Source organism: Leishmania major, chromosome 10, assembly GCF_000002725.2.
Source record: "Leishmania major strain Friedlin complete genome, chromosome 10".
NCBI classification, from domain to species: domain Eukaryota; phylum Euglenozoa; class Kinetoplastea; order Trypanosomatida; family Trypanosomatidae; genus Leishmania; species Leishmania major.
The window spans coordinates 226,867-242,777 of NC_007251.2; the positions used below are offsets into that span (position 1 = coordinate 226,867).

Below are 15,911 nucleotides of genomic sequence, written 5' to 3' on the forward strand. Positions count from 1 at the left end.
CATTGCCTGAGGTGGAGCAACGGTGTGGGATAGTGAGAGGAGACCTTGCCCACGGCCCCTCCCCTAGCGGGCATGCACAGGCAATCATGTCGCTGTCCGCCTCGCTCTGTCGCCGTCTCACTCCTTCACACACACCACGATCCCCTAACCCTTTCTCGTGCCCTCACCCACTCGTATTCCCTTGGCATCCGTCACGTCTCCCCTGATCGCTGTTGTCCTGTCAGGCTGTCGATGTATGCGTGACGGAGTACACCGCTTCAGTCCTCGCTCACTCGCTCGCTGTGTTGATTGCGTTGAAGAGGGGGGCGACAGTGCAGTGCGCAGACACGCTCTCATTCACGGCTCGAGCGCTGTCCCAGCCACCATCTCTCTGCCGTCGTTGTCCGTGTCGCTGTGGATCCGCTTGCTCCCCGGTGCGCCGCTCACGCCATCACGCCAGCCGCCGTCCAGACCCCGCCCCACCCACCACCACTACACACACACACACGGACACACACAGCGTCGTCCTCGGCGACGTCCCTTCTCGTGCCCCCCTCTGCTGCGGCAGCGCACCCCTGCCCAGCTCATGCGAACTGTACACCCGTCAAGGGGCGACGGTAGCGAAAGATGCGCGTGTGGCGCGAGCACATACGCCGACCTTGCTGACGCCTGCTTGATGCACAGGTGCCGCAGCTGCCGCCGCCACTGCTGCAGTGGTATCCACTCGCTTTCCTCAGTACTTTGCCTGCAGCGTGCCTGCCTCGCTCTCAGCAAGGCGAAGTACGTTGCGAGGGCCGGACGGCAAGAGCGCCAACCAAAGCTGCACAGAAGACGCGCTGCGGTGCGCGGTGGCGGTGCCGCTGGTGGCAGTCTAAACACCCGAGCAGCAGCTCATGCGGCGGCGGACGCGGAAGGCACACACTCGGTGCACAGAGTCTACTCCAACGTGCGCGGTGCAGCGCGACATCACGTGGCGGTCTCTGATACTGCTGCCACCGGTGCGCAAGACAGAGACGCGGTCCTGCTGCATCTCTTCGACTCGGCTACGGCGCAGGACGGGCATCGGCCCGGGCGAGCAACGGAGGGGGCGGCGGGTGGTTGGACGGCGTCTCCCGTGGTTCGAGGTGGCGTCACGCGGGAGTGCACCACGACGGCCGTGCTGACCGCACAGACTCTCCCGCCGCCGCGCGTACCTCGACCGCGCTTCGCACGGCCGTCAGCGTGGTCTTCGGAAGCGGCGCTGATACGCGCGACAGCAGCGAGAATCTCCAGCACCCACGGCAGCCGCAGAACATCATCTGTCATGTTGGACCCCACGCAAGCGAAAGCGGTTGATTTGGCTGCCCGTGGCTTCAACATCTGCGTGATGGGCGGTGCTGGAATGGGCAGGTCGCAGACGCTGCGTGCCATCGTAGCGGCGCTGCGAAGTCGCGAGGTGCACGAGTCCGAGGAAACCTTGCGCGCGGTGGCGAACGCGGCCAGCTCGCCACAGCGGGGTGGCAGCTACCGGCGTGCGGACGCGAGGGGGCCGAATGTGGCGAGAAAGGAGGGGCAGAGCGGGCAGCGTGGTTTCGCAGGGCCATCACCGCCGCTCCACTGTAAGCGTCCGCCATCTCGCCTGCCCGAACGCTCGCGCGCCACCACATCCGTGTCGAGGTCGAAGCCGCGCTCCTCTTCGGCCGCCTGCGCTGCGCCGGCCCTGAGCAACGTCTGCGCCACCGCCATGGCCATCAACACTTTTGCCGGCATCGGACTTGGTCGTGGAAGCTCGGAGCAGCTGCTTCACACGGCGCAGAAGAACGCGGAAGCGGCGCAGCGCTGGCGTCAATGTCGCGTCCTCCTCATCGATGAGGTCAGCACACCGGAAGCCTCGCTCTTCGAGCCGCTCGACTACATCGCACGTCGGGTGCGTCGGTGTGCCCACGTGCGCCCTCTGGCGGCATTCAGGTGATCTTGTGCGGCGACTCTTTCCAGCTGCCACCGATTGCGGGCCGCGAGGGGCTGTGGGGCTAGCGAACCTCCTCCTCGTCTCGCCCGTTATGGAGACGGCGCCGCGAGCGCGTAGGCGCCCGCTGCCTCTCTCTTGTCCTCAGCTTTTTTGTTTTTTCGTGGACTATGACGACCGGCGGAACGCGTTGGGGCTCCCTTTCGGAGTGGTTGATTAGGTCAGCGACCGAGTCGAGAGGAGCGAAGCTGTTTACGGTCGATGACCTCGACGCGTTGTTTTGGTCTTCGTGTTCTGCGACCGTCGCAAACGCAGCACCGTAAAAAGTGGGCAGCTGTTGGGGGGGGGGATGGATGGGCGGATGGGTGGATGGGCGGATGGGTGGATGGGTGGATGGGCGAGTCAGGAGGAAGAGATGCGGAGGATGCAAGGCGCCGCACGGCGTTGCGACATGGTTCGTCGCCGGTGGCGTTTCCCCCGGTAGTAGCCTTGCCCATTCGGCGGCCTGCGCTTCTCGCTTGCAGACCAGCAGCTTGGAGGGGGTCTTGGCGTGCGCGCTGCCGTGCTTGAGCACCACCACCACCACCACCACCACCACCACCCCACACACACACACACACCGACAGGCCTCTGACGCATTGCTTCTCCGCATTCTCGATGAAGTGCGTCAGGGTGCGTTGTTGCCGGCTGGATATCGTGCATTCGCATCCCGCTGCGTGCACGCGTCGGACAGCAACTGCGGTCATGCCGATGCACATGTGAGTGTCCGAACGGTGGAAACAGCTGTAGCCACAGCAACAGGTGTCACTGCGTCGTCAAGTTTACGCCTGTGTGCTACGAACAGCGAGGTTGGCACGCGCAAGGCCATCTTTTTCGTGCAACTTCCACCCAAGCATCCTTCAGTGCACGCTACCAGCAGAAATTCCGAAGCTTTCGCGTCTTCGACGAAGGCAGCGCCAGCAGTTGTCCGTCTGGCTCCATAGGATGTGCATACCGCTGGGTGGGCACCTTTCTACACAAATCGCGCCTACGACATGCTAACAGCAGAGGCGATGAGCCGAACTCACCGGTCACACTCCACCGTCGTGGCCGTGCCCTCTCACGTTTCCGACGCTCTGAACGACACGCAGCTAGTACAGCTGCTGACGTTGAAGGTCGGCACCCGCGTGCTGCTGCAGTGCAACGTAGCGCCGCGCTATCGTCTCGTGAACGGCTCTGTGGGGATTTTTTACCGGTTTCCTGCTCCCCCGCTGGAGCTGCCTGCACGTGTGCAGGCGCTGCGGCGAAGGCGACGGTGGAGGATGCATCCCCGGCAAGATGTTTGCCACCCGCCTACCCCTGACCAGGGCGGAGCTCCGCCACCGCCGCCGTGGGTTCAACAGCTGCTTCGCCGCGGCGGGTTTGGCTGCGGCTCTGATGTGCTCGCCTGCGTGGAGACGTTTCAGGCTATGGACGTTGAATCTCTCTGGCGGCGGGTGCGCAAGCAACTACAACGGCGGCATGGCAAACGCGACGGCACACCATCGCAGCGTTGCCGCAACCACCGCGAGGTGACGGGCACTAGCTGTGTAGATGTAGGATTGGGGAAGGCCATGCAGACCGATAAGGGAGGAACGCACAGCTTCGCGCAGCCCCTGCAGCAGCAGCAGCAGCAACTGAAGCGCATCCCATACGGGGCGTTTTCTCCGTCTGCTCACTACGCACACTTTCGCCGCATCTTATGCAACGTAACGCCGCCCGGGTCATCGCTCGCCGTCACCGTGTGCGCCTTCAGACGAGGCCCAGCAGATCAGGCCAGCGCACCGCTGTTTGCACGACCTTACAGAGGCGGAACTCGCGCAAGAGCGGCTGCCTGTGGTGCGGTTTCAGTGGCCTGTTGACGTGTCTCTAACCACCGCTGCGGCCTCACAGCAGCAGCGTCTATTTGCTTACGCCTTGGCCTCTCCCATTACGCAAGACTTGAGCGGGGCATCGGCGTTCTCTGTGGGCGGAGCTAGCGATGTGGTTGCCGGTAGGAGTGAGAGAGAGCAGCATGGGGTGCGGAGGGCGGTGTCACGGTGTCTGCCGCGAGTGCCGCGTCCCGCACGCAGATACCCCTACGACATGCGTGGGCACTCACCATTCACAAATCGCAGGGCCTCACGCTGCAGCCAGTGCAGGTCGACATGGCCAACATTCCCACATTTGAGCAGGCCTACGTTGCACTGAGTCGGGCGCCGTCGCTGGATCAGCTCACGATCCTTTACTTCAATCTGATGGCGGTGACCACCTCAGTGGCGGTGAGGCGATTCTACGAGACGCTGAAGCGTGATGAGTGTGACGACGCCAGCGGCAGGGACACCCGCAACTTAAGCTCCCTCGATTCACGCTGAAGCAACTCAGAAGCAGGCCCGCACGCTCACCCTTCCGATCCCGTGTGCATACCTTGGCTCTTTGTTTTTTCGCTGTGCGCGGAATGGAGACTGGGTCTTCTGCCCTGCATCTGCAGATTCCGCGCCAGCGACCGTAGCCGCACCCTGCGCGCGCTCCAGACTGTTATTCCATGTATGGAAGCACCACCCGCAACACCGCACAGGCATCTTCATAGAGAAGGGCGTACCTAATACGCTGAAGCTTCGCCACCCGAAACGCTGCAGCGCACTATGCGCCCCAGCATCTTCACCGGCCCTGCCCCGCTCACGGTCCACCTTACCCGCGTCCGACGGGGTCGGCAATCTTGTAAATGCCGCGTCGTGGGTGTGTGACCACCGCTGCGAGGAGTCCCCCCGAGCGTCTGTGGTGTTGCCCGGGTCTGGAAGAAGAACAACGTCGCCACGGAATTGCCGACGCCAGCGCTGCAAAGGTCGCCTTCGCCGCCCCCCGCTCCCAGTTTCTCCGCGAGTCGTTTGGGCTGCCCGACCCATTCCTGCCCCCGCCCGATGAGGCACCCGACCCGTCTCGTCCCGCCGTCGGTGCAGACTGTCCATAGTGCCTCTCTCTCCATTGTTCCGAGATTACGCGCTGCCTCGGCTTCGCGCTCCGACCAGCCAGAGGGGGAGCGGCTGCCGGCGGAAGGAGCACGTGAGCCATCGGAGCGATGCTTCCGCGCACAGGAAGCAGAGCTCGCGCATGGGGCGTCGACCCGTCACGGATGGCGCCTCGTTACTGCAGCGCTCGCAGTGATCACACCAAAGGGCAACACAAAATACGCAAGGAAGTAGTGATACGGCGGGAGTCCCTGGCCACGATCCTGCTCCCGCCTCCTCCGAGCCCTCTCGTTTCGCCTTCCACTTCGTGTCATTTTCTCATGGCTTTCCGCTGCTGCTACCACATCTGCTTGCTCTCTGTCATGGCTGCGCGATCATCGCGTACAGGCTTCGCTCGCATGTCTGTGGGCGTGCGTATATGGCCACAACCGCTCGCACACGGCTGCCTTGGACTTGTGCAGCACTCGCTCTCTGGTCCGCTGCAGTCGCGCGCGAGTGCGCAAGTGTGTGCGCTCATTTCGACCAGAGAAGAAACCGAACGACAACAGAGCAAGAGAAGCGCCCAGGGCACGAGGCAAGCTCAGCAAAACACGCGTCGCATTCGCACTTGATGGCATTCGAGGTTATACTGGGCTGTACACACACACACACACACGCGCGCGCGAGGTTGAGAAGACAGGACACTCCCTCTCGCTCGCTGCATCCCCTCATTGGAATGTCGGCCGTGCTTGACGCTGTGGGTATGTGTAGTGGAGTGTGTATGGCTCACACAAACACTGCCGTAGTGCGCGTGTGTGTGTGTGTGTGTAAACTGCATACTTGCACCGCACCGACGGAGGGTGCCTTCCACTCCACTGGTCCCCTCACAACCAACCCTGCCCTTCTCCTCATTTTTCGCCTTCTCCCCATTACCGCCCATCCCAAACACGCACGGAATCACCAACGTACCTAGAACGGTGACGGTGCGCCTTGTGCAGGGAATGCGGCCGAGCCGACTCTCGGGCTCCCTCCCTCCCCTTCCTGCGTACCTCCTGCTCTCTGCCTTAAGCCGGCAGGTGAGCGCACTGGTCCCTGCGGCTGCACTCGAATACCCGCAAGTCCATCATTACCACATTACATTGATCCCCGACTTCGCTGCATACCTCTCACGCCATACGCAGTGTACCAGACTGGAGTATTCCGTGTACGGTTGTGGTCTCTTGATGGTGCAGAGGTGGGCGGGGGGTCGGTGGGCATGCGCTGAGTTGCGATGGGCTGCTTGCGAAAAAGCAGCTGTGCATGGACATTCTCGTGCATGGCCAAGCGTCGTGTGGTCTCAGGTTCGCGCGACTCCAGATGGATTACGCCGGCTGCCAATGGCTCCTAATGAACACCGAAAACCGGGGGAAAGGAGGACGTCCTACTGCGCACGTGGAGATTGTTAGTGTGGATGGTCCAATCACCATGCTGCTGAGGGGAGGGGGTGCAGGTGTCGGAGGAGTGCATCCGTCGCCTCGAGGGCCGGTACCCAGCACCTGCCGAGAGACGAAGCGGATGCTGACGTGGGGCGAGTGGCGGCGGGTCTGAGGGGACATTGATATCGCCGTCTCGGAGGAGCTCCATCGCGGACCGACACACCCACGGAGGCAGATGCGCGGGCGCTCTTCCGCATTCCCCTCCTCCGTGTTCGACCCGTGGCATGCGCGCAAGGCTTCGCTGCAGGGCAGACACAGCGTGCGCCGGCTCATTCTGGTAGCGGCATCGACGGCCGAGCGGACGGATGCACCGGAGGCCGCGGCGCAAGCAACCACGGCGCCTTCGGCTGCGAACGGCCCCCAGCCCCAGTCCATCGACGCCGTGTTCCCCGGTGCCACGGGGATGCCAACGCCGCCCAGCGATCCCTGGCCCGGAGAGCCCAACTTTCCAAATCGTTAGAATCAGCGCGTACACCGCAGACATCTACACAATGCAGACGGTCGTTGTCGTCCTCTCGACGATCTACGGCGTCGCATTCAACGGGTGCGGCATGACGCCACCAGAAAACCACAAGACTGCGCTGGCCTTGAAGAGGGCCTTCGACTGCCTCCTCACTCCGGCGTAGCTCTCGCGCGTGCTCGCCCTCTGCAGTGCATGTTCTCGGTACGAGCGGACGATGGACCCCGTGGCCCTGATGTGTCTAACCGCGAGCAGGAGCACGAGACGTTGGGGGGGGGGGGCACGGTAGGAAGAGAGCACGCACTCGCAGAGCAGCAGGGTACCGAGGTTCCCCTATCACGGGCACACCCCCGCGAGGTTTGAGGGTGGGGGTGGTGGGGGGTGCGGCGGAAGCGGACAGAAGAACCAAGCAGCCCAATGAAGCAAGCGCAACCTTGCACGCCCCCTCTCACGGCGGACGCCACGGTGTACGCCGCCGCACCAGAATGTAAGCGTCGCACAGCTTCGTAGCCCCGGTCGGTTCTCGAGCCGTCGGCAGACACGCATGGTCTTCCGATGGATCCGCGCACGCGTGGTCGGAACCTCCATGCTGTGCGGAAGCTGGCCTCGCCGCGCCACGGGCTGACAGTGCTGAAGACAGCCCTGAGAGCGATGGGTGCGTTGGGGCCACTCACCGCGGCCCCCCCCCCATCCGTGTTGGGCGACGTTAGCGGGGAGGACCTGTCGGCTGGGAGCTGTCCGTGGGGTGAAACGTTACACCCTGAAGCGATGCAGGTGGTGGCAGCACGATTGGCTGGTGGCCCCTGCACCGCCGCGCGACGTGCTAGGCATATGCGAGTCGATGTGCGGACAGGCCGCATGCAGATTGCAGGCACGTGTCGGGCCGTGAAGCAGGCAGCGGGGTCGGCAATTCAGGTTGCATGCTGGTTAAAGTTTACTGTCAACCGTGACGAAGCTGACATCGCCCCACCCTCCCTCCTCCTCGGGCATGCGTTTGCAGGAATGGTTCACGACAGCGAGGCGGGCGATGTGTGTAATGGGGAAAAACTGTCGGGAAGCGGCGCGCGGCGCTAGCTGGAAACGTGGCAGCGGATCAGCCGGGGCGTGTCCTGTGACGACTGTGGTTCAGTGCCGGCGTCGTGATGGTTCTTGCTCAAGGAGTGTGATGGTTTCTCGAAGGGGCGGGGCGTCTGTCCTCCAATGCATCCCGTTTTATTGCCGGGTGACCGATCACCGGCCGCGCTGTCCCGGGAGCGCCCAGGGTGAGTTGGACAAGCGGCGCAGGTGGGCCGCAGCGAGCACAGCATGGCGCACTACGCCGACCCGTGAGGTTTGCGACATCGACATCGACGCGACATTGCGCGAAGGGGGAATCGCGTGCGGGGTGGAGGGGGGGGGGGGGAAGCGGGCGCCAAAGCATGCCGCCATCACAGGCACGCGATGGAGGCACGACACCGCCAACCGTGTAGGTGCAGCAAAGCACTGAGCAGTGCGCTGCGCATGTGAGGGGCCGTTTTTTTCTTGTCTGCTGAAGCCACGGCTCATCCTCGTGTGGGTAGCGCTCCTGACATCGCTGCTTTCTGAAAGGGCTGCTCACACAGTCATGCAGTCAACGCGGAACTCCATGACTGCATGCATGTCTCCCCTTCCATACGTGGCCCGTAGCCCGTTACACACGATGCGGCGAAACGTCCGCCGACAAGCCGAGCAGTGATCCCGTATATTCAGTGCCAAGGGGCACGACTGGCGACACGGGGAGGTGCGACAGGAAGCTGGAAGGGCGGGTGGCTCTGCACTCTCGTCCGTACGTAAGCACCGCCATATATGTGTACCGATGTCCTTGTAACGAAGAAGCGCTCTACTCCTGCTAGTGTAGCCCTCTCGTCGTAGATCACTCTCTCTCCCTCTTTCCAAACTCTCTCTCTCTCCCCCTCTCTCGACGGCGAAGGAAAGGAAGTGTTTGTGTGCTGAAAGGTCGACTCTTTCCTTTCTCGCTCTTCACCCACCCACGCACGCACCCCCTCCCCTACCCCTTGCACACTCCGTCCCGTCACCACTTTTCTCCTACTTTACGCCCGCTGCGTCACTCCCATAGGGCCTCCCCTGTGCGCCAGGCAACCAAAAAGGAGAGAGGCGTGTCACACAGAGACATACAGATAGTCACGCACAGACAGAGACGTGCCCTTCCCCCCCCTCCCTCTTCTGGCGAACAGGACTCGTATATTTCGCGCGTCCGTGTGCATCCGCCCCTTTTTTCGTGTACGTTATTCACTTTGTTTTCGCGCGTGTTGGATGTGTTTCCGCTACCGCCACCGCAGCGGCTCCTCAATTCAAATCAGTGCGAGCACAGAGACGGAGACGAGCCGTGCGGCGGACACACGACAACAGTGACAAGACACAGGAGAAGGGGGAAACGCAGACAGGCAACGAAAGGAATCGCGCGTTCCGCCATTCGAAGGAACGGAAGGAAGCACACACACACACACACGTACACACACACACACACACACACACACTTTTATGGTAGAGAACGGCACACCTGTCATTGATATTAAGTATATACATAGTTATATAGTCCTCTGTGCTCGTTGAGCTGCGCTCGTCTGCGGTTGGTTTGATTTGGTTCGTCGGGCATCAATTTCTTTCGTCGATTTGCTCTCTCTCTCTCTCTCTCTCCTCTCTTTGGCTTGTTGGTGTTGCGGTTGTGGCTCTTTTCGTCTTAACGAGCTCATCCTCGCCACTGCTGTATCTACGTGTACGTGTCTGCGTCTATGCCGGCGTCTGGATAGTCAAATCACCGTAAGTTGCACGCCTGGCCCTCGTCTCCTCGGTGGTGGTGGTGGTAGTTGTGGTGTCTACCCATTGTATTGCCGTATCCTCTTTCTTCTTGGCTGTGTGCGTCTGGACGCTGCTCCGTTTATTTTCATTTAGTCCTCTCCGTGTGTGTGTGTGTGTGCATGTATATACCTATATATATATATATATATATACATACATACATACAGCAGCAGCCACCCATACCTGGCGCACTCGTGTTCCTCTTCTTTGTTGTTGTTGGTTCGCTTGTGTTTTCTCACTTGCGTGTCTTCCACTTGGCAAGGTAGCGGTTGGGAAGGTGCCGAACCGGAGAAAGAGGCCCCATTTCGCTTTAGTGGGTTCAAAGAGCCAACGAGAGCAGCGTACACGCCGCCAGCACCTTCGCGCGCTCTTCATCCGCCCTGTGTGTTGCCTGCCACCCACCTACACCTACCCCTCTACCATCCCCTTCTGTTGTTTGAACTACTCGTACATCTCGTTCTTCTTTCGTGAGGTTGTCGAACCTCTTATCTGGCTAGCCAGCTATCCATCTCTCTCTTGACGGTGACTACCACCGCCGTCGCTGGCCTTGCATCTTCTCTGTTTCTTCTTGTCCTTCCTCCCCCCCCTCCCCCTACCCTCCCTTCCCTTTGTTTGGATCACATCCACGAGCGCTCATATCACTGGCCCCACCGGCCCACCTGCCACAGGCCTCCCTCCCCCCTCCCCTCTCCCCTCTCTCCTCCACTACCGCCATCACCCATCTTCTCAGCTTCTTATTTTCCTTTCCGGCTGCCCCTGTTACCGGAAGTAACCAAACAAGCAGTCGTGTACCGGCACGCAAGCACCAGCACACAGAGTAACCAGAATGCACAAGAGCAACCAGGAGCTGAGCGTGCCCAAGATTGTGGGGGACTTCAAGGTGTACAATGTGAGCGGCTCCCCGTTCGAGGTTCCGTCCAAGTACACGCTGCTCAAGATCCTCGGCATGGGTGCCTACGGTATCGCGTGCAGCTGCTTGGATGGCGACACTGGCGAGAAGGTGTCCATAAAGAAGTGTCGCGACGTGTTCCGCGATGTAGAGGATGGCAAACGAGTGCTGCGCGAGATCGATATGATGCGCTTCTTTCACCACGAAAACCTACTCAATGTGGTGAACATTCTGCCTCCGCTGAAGCGCGAGTACCACAGCTTCGAAGACGTGTACGTCGTCACCCCGCTCATGGACGTAGACATGAATGTCGTACTGCGCTCTCGTCAGGTGCTCGAGGAGTCACACATGCAGTACTTTGTCTACCAGATTCTGCGTGGCCTCAAGTACCTGCATAGCGCGAACGTCGCCCACCGCGACTTGAAGCCCGCCAACCTCGTCACAAACATCTCTTGTGAGCTCAAGATTATAGACTTCGGGCTGAGCCGCAGCGTCGATGTGCCGTACTCGGAGCTCACGGATTACGTCATCACGCGCTGGTACCGCCCGCCGGAGCTGCTCCTGGAGAACACGAACTATTCCACTGCAGTGGACATATGGTCTGTCGGGTGCATCTTTGCAGAGATGTACAACCGCAAGCCCGTTTTCCCAGGTCGCAATACGATGGACCAGCTGCGCATGATCGCGCAGCACATTGGCAAGCCGCCAGCCAGCATCGTCGAGCACCGCGAGGCGCTGGAGAAGCTGAATGAGCTGCCGGACGGGTCGCTCAACATTCCCAAACTCGTCCCCGGGCTGGCCGGCAACACGGAGGGCATAGACTTTCTCTCCAAGATGTGGACGCTAGACCCGAGCAAGCGTCCGACCGCGGCTGACATGCTCGCGCACCCATACCTGGCCCACCTGCACGACGAGGAAGATGAGCCGGCCTGCTCCTGCCCCTTCCTGTGGGCACATGAGAGCACCCCGATGGGCGTTTCGGAGCTTCGTCGCGCCTTCTGGGCCGACATTGTTGACTACAACCCGTCTCTGGAGCAGGCCACGCCGCCGGTGACGACGGCTGGTGGCAGCAGCTCAAAGAACGGCAGCGGCCACCATCACTAGCGCACATCTTCTCTTTTCCAACCGCTGTCGTGATGTGTTTCAGCTGTGTGTACCATCCCGCTCAAACAGGCGGCACACAGCCATGAATGAGAAGAGACGTGTTGAGAGAAGGAAGTAGCGAATAGCAGAAGCGAGGATGCATGGGTGGACAGGGTGAGACAAGAAGCTGCTCCACAACGGGAGGAGAGAGCATGGCGGGTGCGCAGCGGCGTCACATCTTATTTTCCGTCTTCCACCTGTGTCAGCGCGTGAGTGTGCGAGTACTTTTGAGGTAGAGTGCGCTCCGCACACCAGCATGCACACATGCACCTTCACGCACTAACAGGCGCTTAGTAGCGACGCCTACAACTCAGCCGCTCAGGCGTACGGAAATATTGAGATGGAGAGCGCGCGGATAGCGTTACTCTCTCGCTCTCCCCCTCTGCTGCCTACTCCCCCGCCTTCTCCGACCACACCCCCACCCCACCCTTCGATTTGCCTTTCTCTTTTCTACCTTATCCGATGCGGTTGTTCTTCTTTTCTCCTTTTGAGAGTGTGTGCATGTCTGGTGGCAGGCACGAAGAACACATTATCGTCCTTCTACACACATGTCCACATCGACGCATACACACGCGCACGCACGCGTATACCACGGTGAGTGTGTTCGGGGGGGGGGAGGAATATCTGTCCGAGTATCCCCCCCCCTCTCTTCCTCTCCGTCTTTCTATCTGTGTGTGTGTGTGTGTGTGTGTGTGTGTGTATGTAGGTGTCTCTGTGTGTCTACGTTTCTTATTGCCACTGCTCAGCCTTGTGTGAGCGTGTGGTGGTGCGGTTCCGCCCTCCCCTATTCCAGCCACTCCCTGGTAGGGCGGCGTCCCTCTTGTTTCGTTGTTTTACGTTTTCGTCTTCTGGTCACGCACTCACGCGCATGTCATTTTTTTTCCCCCATCGACTTTCTTCGTTTCTTTGCTCGCCTCAACGCGGCCGTTGGCCTGCTGTCGTCGCCGTCGTCAGCGATCGCTTGGAACCGACCTGCGGGAGGCGGATGTGGGGATGACGGGCGATGGACCGTGCCGGCGTTACTCTCCGTATCTGATGTTTTGTCCTTCATTTGGGGTGGGGGTGGGGGGGAGGACAACGCTGGCGTGCGCTTGTGTGGATAATGTACGCGTGTGTCTCCCTCACCTTTGTTTTGTTTTTGTGTTCGTTCGATTGGTTCGTACGGCATGTTGCTGGTTCTCTTTTCCCCTCCTCCCTTCCTCCTCCTCCCCCCCCACACACACACAACGTGTCCTTCCTCCCTCCCCCCCCCACACACACACAACGTGTCCTTCCTCCCTCCCCCCCCCACACACACACAACGTGTCCTTCCTCCCTCCCCCCTCCCTTCCTCCTCCTCCCCCCTCCCTCTTTTGTTTGGTTGTTTCGCTTCACATTTGGTTGCTCTTGTTCTTCATGTACATAGCCGCGCACTCCTTTTCCTCCCTCCCTTTTTCCTTGTGCAACGGGGCGCCTCTTCGTTCTTCTTTCTTGTATGGCCTTCAGTGGTGGTGGAGGGAAGGGGGGGGAGGAGGAGGAGGTGGAGGAGGAGGAGGAGGAGGAAGGGGGTGCCAGTCATCGCCATCCTTTTCCTTTTCTTACCTCTGTTCTCGCTTGGGCCTCTCGGCCGTTCCTGCGTTGGAAAGGCAGAGAGTATATGCCTCTTCCCCCTCCTGTGTGTGTGTGTGTGTGTGTGTGTGTGTGTGTGTGTGTGTCTGCGCCTGTCCGTCGGTCTCTCGTGCCTATGTCTGCTGTTTGGTTTCTTGCTTGTCTCATCGTCTTCGGAAAGCTTGCGACAGGAATGCAAGAGGGAGAGCGGACCGAAAAACGGTATGGTGAGGAAGAGTGAGTGTGAACGTGCTCTCCGCCATGCGAACGACATGCCTTCACCACGCACTTCTCCTCACTCCCTTATTCTGTTCTTCGTCTCTCGCTTCAGAACTCGAGGAGCTGAGTCGTTGCAAGCATTTCGTTTTTCCTCCACCCACCCACCTTGGGTGGGCGGAAAGGAAGGATGCGTAAGTCTACCTATTCGTACGCAGTTCTACCCCGATGATGACGGCCCAAGAGCAGGATGTTTCCCTGGCAGCTGTGCCGGTGCCAGGGGAGGCATCGAGGGCGCAAGTGGAGGGATACCAGGTCGGTGTACTCTTCCACTGCAACAGGGAACTCGCCAGTCAAGAAGCGTTGGGAACGTGGATCGGAACGCGTCAAACTTTATGTTTTGATATCATTCTCTCCCGCTCATTTTGTCTCTCGAGGTCCGGCTGATGTGAGTATGTGTATGTGTGTGCGTGTGATACATACGCGTCGCGCCATCACACGCAAGCCTCATTGTCCCGCTGCTGTTGTTGTCTGGCTCTCACCCTCCGCCGCCCGTGTGCGACGACGACGTTATATACACACGCATATATATATATATAGAGAGAGAGAGAGAGATGAATATGAAGTGGATTTTTTCAGAAAGGGGGGAAGCCCGTCGACGAATAACGTCGGCAGCTATGCGCAGGCATGTATGTCATACATACATCACAGCCACCACCCCTCCCTTCCCCTCTCTCTCCCCCCCCCTTTCCTTCACTCTAGCCGACCCACCACGACGCCATAGAAATCAACCGTGAGGTTGGCGATCGAGTCGCAGAGTAGTGTAAGCGGAATCAGTATCAACATATGAGGGACATGCAAGCGCGAGACACAGACGTACACATAAGCGAATATGTTAACGGGACATCTCACGGAAAAAAGGGGGAGGGAGAGGGGCGTCCCAAGCCGCCTACTGCCTTCGACCACGACTGCAGCTGCACATTAGAAAGCCAATGGTAGAAAGAAAAGAGGGAGCGGATGGGATATGGAGGTGCGACACCTTCGCCAGCACGCGCACACTCGCATTGCAAGCAGTTGCGGTGCATGTGTCTTGAGCCTGTGAATGCAGCGCAGCCCCGTTGTCGAATTCCCGCCTGTTTTCCTTCCCTTTTCCTCTATTGTGCGTGCACCCCTTGATGACGAGGGAGGTGGGGCGCACACACACCGCAACGCGCGGCATCCCAGGGTCCAGTGGCCCCCACTCTGTTTGGGGTGGACGCCAAGCAGCCCCCCACCCCCCTCTCCTCCTCCTCCATCCCCTGCCAATGCCGAACCGCTTCTGCTGGCGACGTGGTCACGTGCCTCCGACGCGGGGAGGGCAAAGCGGTGCACCGCTACCGCTGTGTCGGCGCTCATGTCCCCCGGACATGGTGGCGGCGGGGGCGGCCTGCGACAGCGAGCACCTCTGCGCCGCCCCTCTGACAGGCGAAATGCCGGCGCAATTCGAACGCATCCCGTTCGGCCATCACTGCCTGCTGGCGGGGAGCCGGAGCGTCGCCCTGAGGGGGTGCTCCAGGTGGTGGCCGGCACAATGGGTGCGGCGGTGAGGCGGACCTGCGACGCGTGGAAGTCGGGTAGAGCCTGAGGCAGGGGCCGTGCTCAGGCAGCTGAGTCGGCGCACTGCTGTAGCGCGCGTGTGTCTACCGATGCCCCGCGCCACGCGATGAGGTCTGTGGCAGGGCCGGTCGGGGGGAGAGGAGGGGGGCAGCGTGGCGGTTCGACCCCGCGCTGTGTACCGCAGAGAATGGACACGCGCGTTGGAAGAAAAAGTCTGTACACGCGGAAGAAGAGTGTGTAGCACTTCAGCATGCATATATACGCGAGTATGGATGCGTCGCAGGACATCCCGCAGCTCCTGCCTTGGCACCATTCTGGCGCCCTCTTCTTCCTCTCTGTGATACGTCAGCATGCCTCATCTTGCTGCGGTGTACAGGGTGAAGGTCACCGGAAATGAAGATAGCCTTCGTTATGGGGGTGGTGTGGCGAGCGGGGCCGCGCACATGCATGGGGGCTTGTGTGTACCTTTCACTGTGGCACTGCGTATGGCGGACTACGCTACACATGAATGCCGCATCCGTTCCGTCACGCCTTCCAGCACGCTCTCTCTCTTCCCTTCCGTTCACCTTTTTCGTTTCTCTCTCTCTCTCTCTCGACGTTGTGTCGCACACACACGTACACGTCTCTCACACACTCACACACCAACAGGCATGATCTCACCCACTGCGCTGGGTCACTTGTCGCTCCTCCCTCCCCCTTCTTTCATATTCCTTTTCGATCTCCTTCCCTTCATCTGAACCCCACCCCACCCCACCCCTCGTCCCCGCGAAACCAACAGAGACGACCTTCCTCGTAAAAAGGGCTCGGCGGTCACCAGCACACCGGCACGCATGAGGCT

General features: G+C 60.4%; 3 protein-coding genes across 3 annotated transcripts; all 3 read left to right on the plus strand.

The window, feature by feature from the left end:
- Positions 1-235: 235 nt before the first annotated feature.
- On the plus strand, positions 236-1,930 carry LMJF_10_0483 (hypothetical protein; the record flags this gene model as incomplete). The annotated part of the gene is made up of 1 exon (XM_001681328.1): positions 236-1,930. The coding sequence occupies one exon, from the start codon at positions 236-238 to the stop codon at positions 1,928-1,930; it is 1,695 nt and encodes a 564-aa protein (XP_001681380.1).
- A 1,028-nt stretch (positions 1,931-2,958) lies between these two features.
- On the plus strand, positions 2,959-3,804 carry LMJF_10_0485 (hypothetical protein; the record flags this gene model as incomplete). Its single annotated transcript, XM_001681329.1, has 1 exon — positions 2,959-3,804. One exon carries the CDS (start codon positions 2,959-2,961, stop codon positions 3,802-3,804), a length of 846 nt encoding a protein of 281 aa, XP_001681381.1.
- Positions 3,805-10,468: 6,664 nt separating this feature from the next.
- Positions 10,469-11,635, plus strand: MPK3 (putative mitogen-activated protein kinase 3; the record flags this gene model as incomplete). Its single annotated transcript, XM_001681330.1, has 1 exon — positions 10,469-11,635. One exon carries the CDS (start codon positions 10,469-10,471, stop codon positions 11,633-11,635), a length of 1,167 nt encoding a protein of 388 aa, XP_001681382.1.
- Between the last annotated feature and the right edge of the window lie 4,276 nt (positions 11,636-15,911).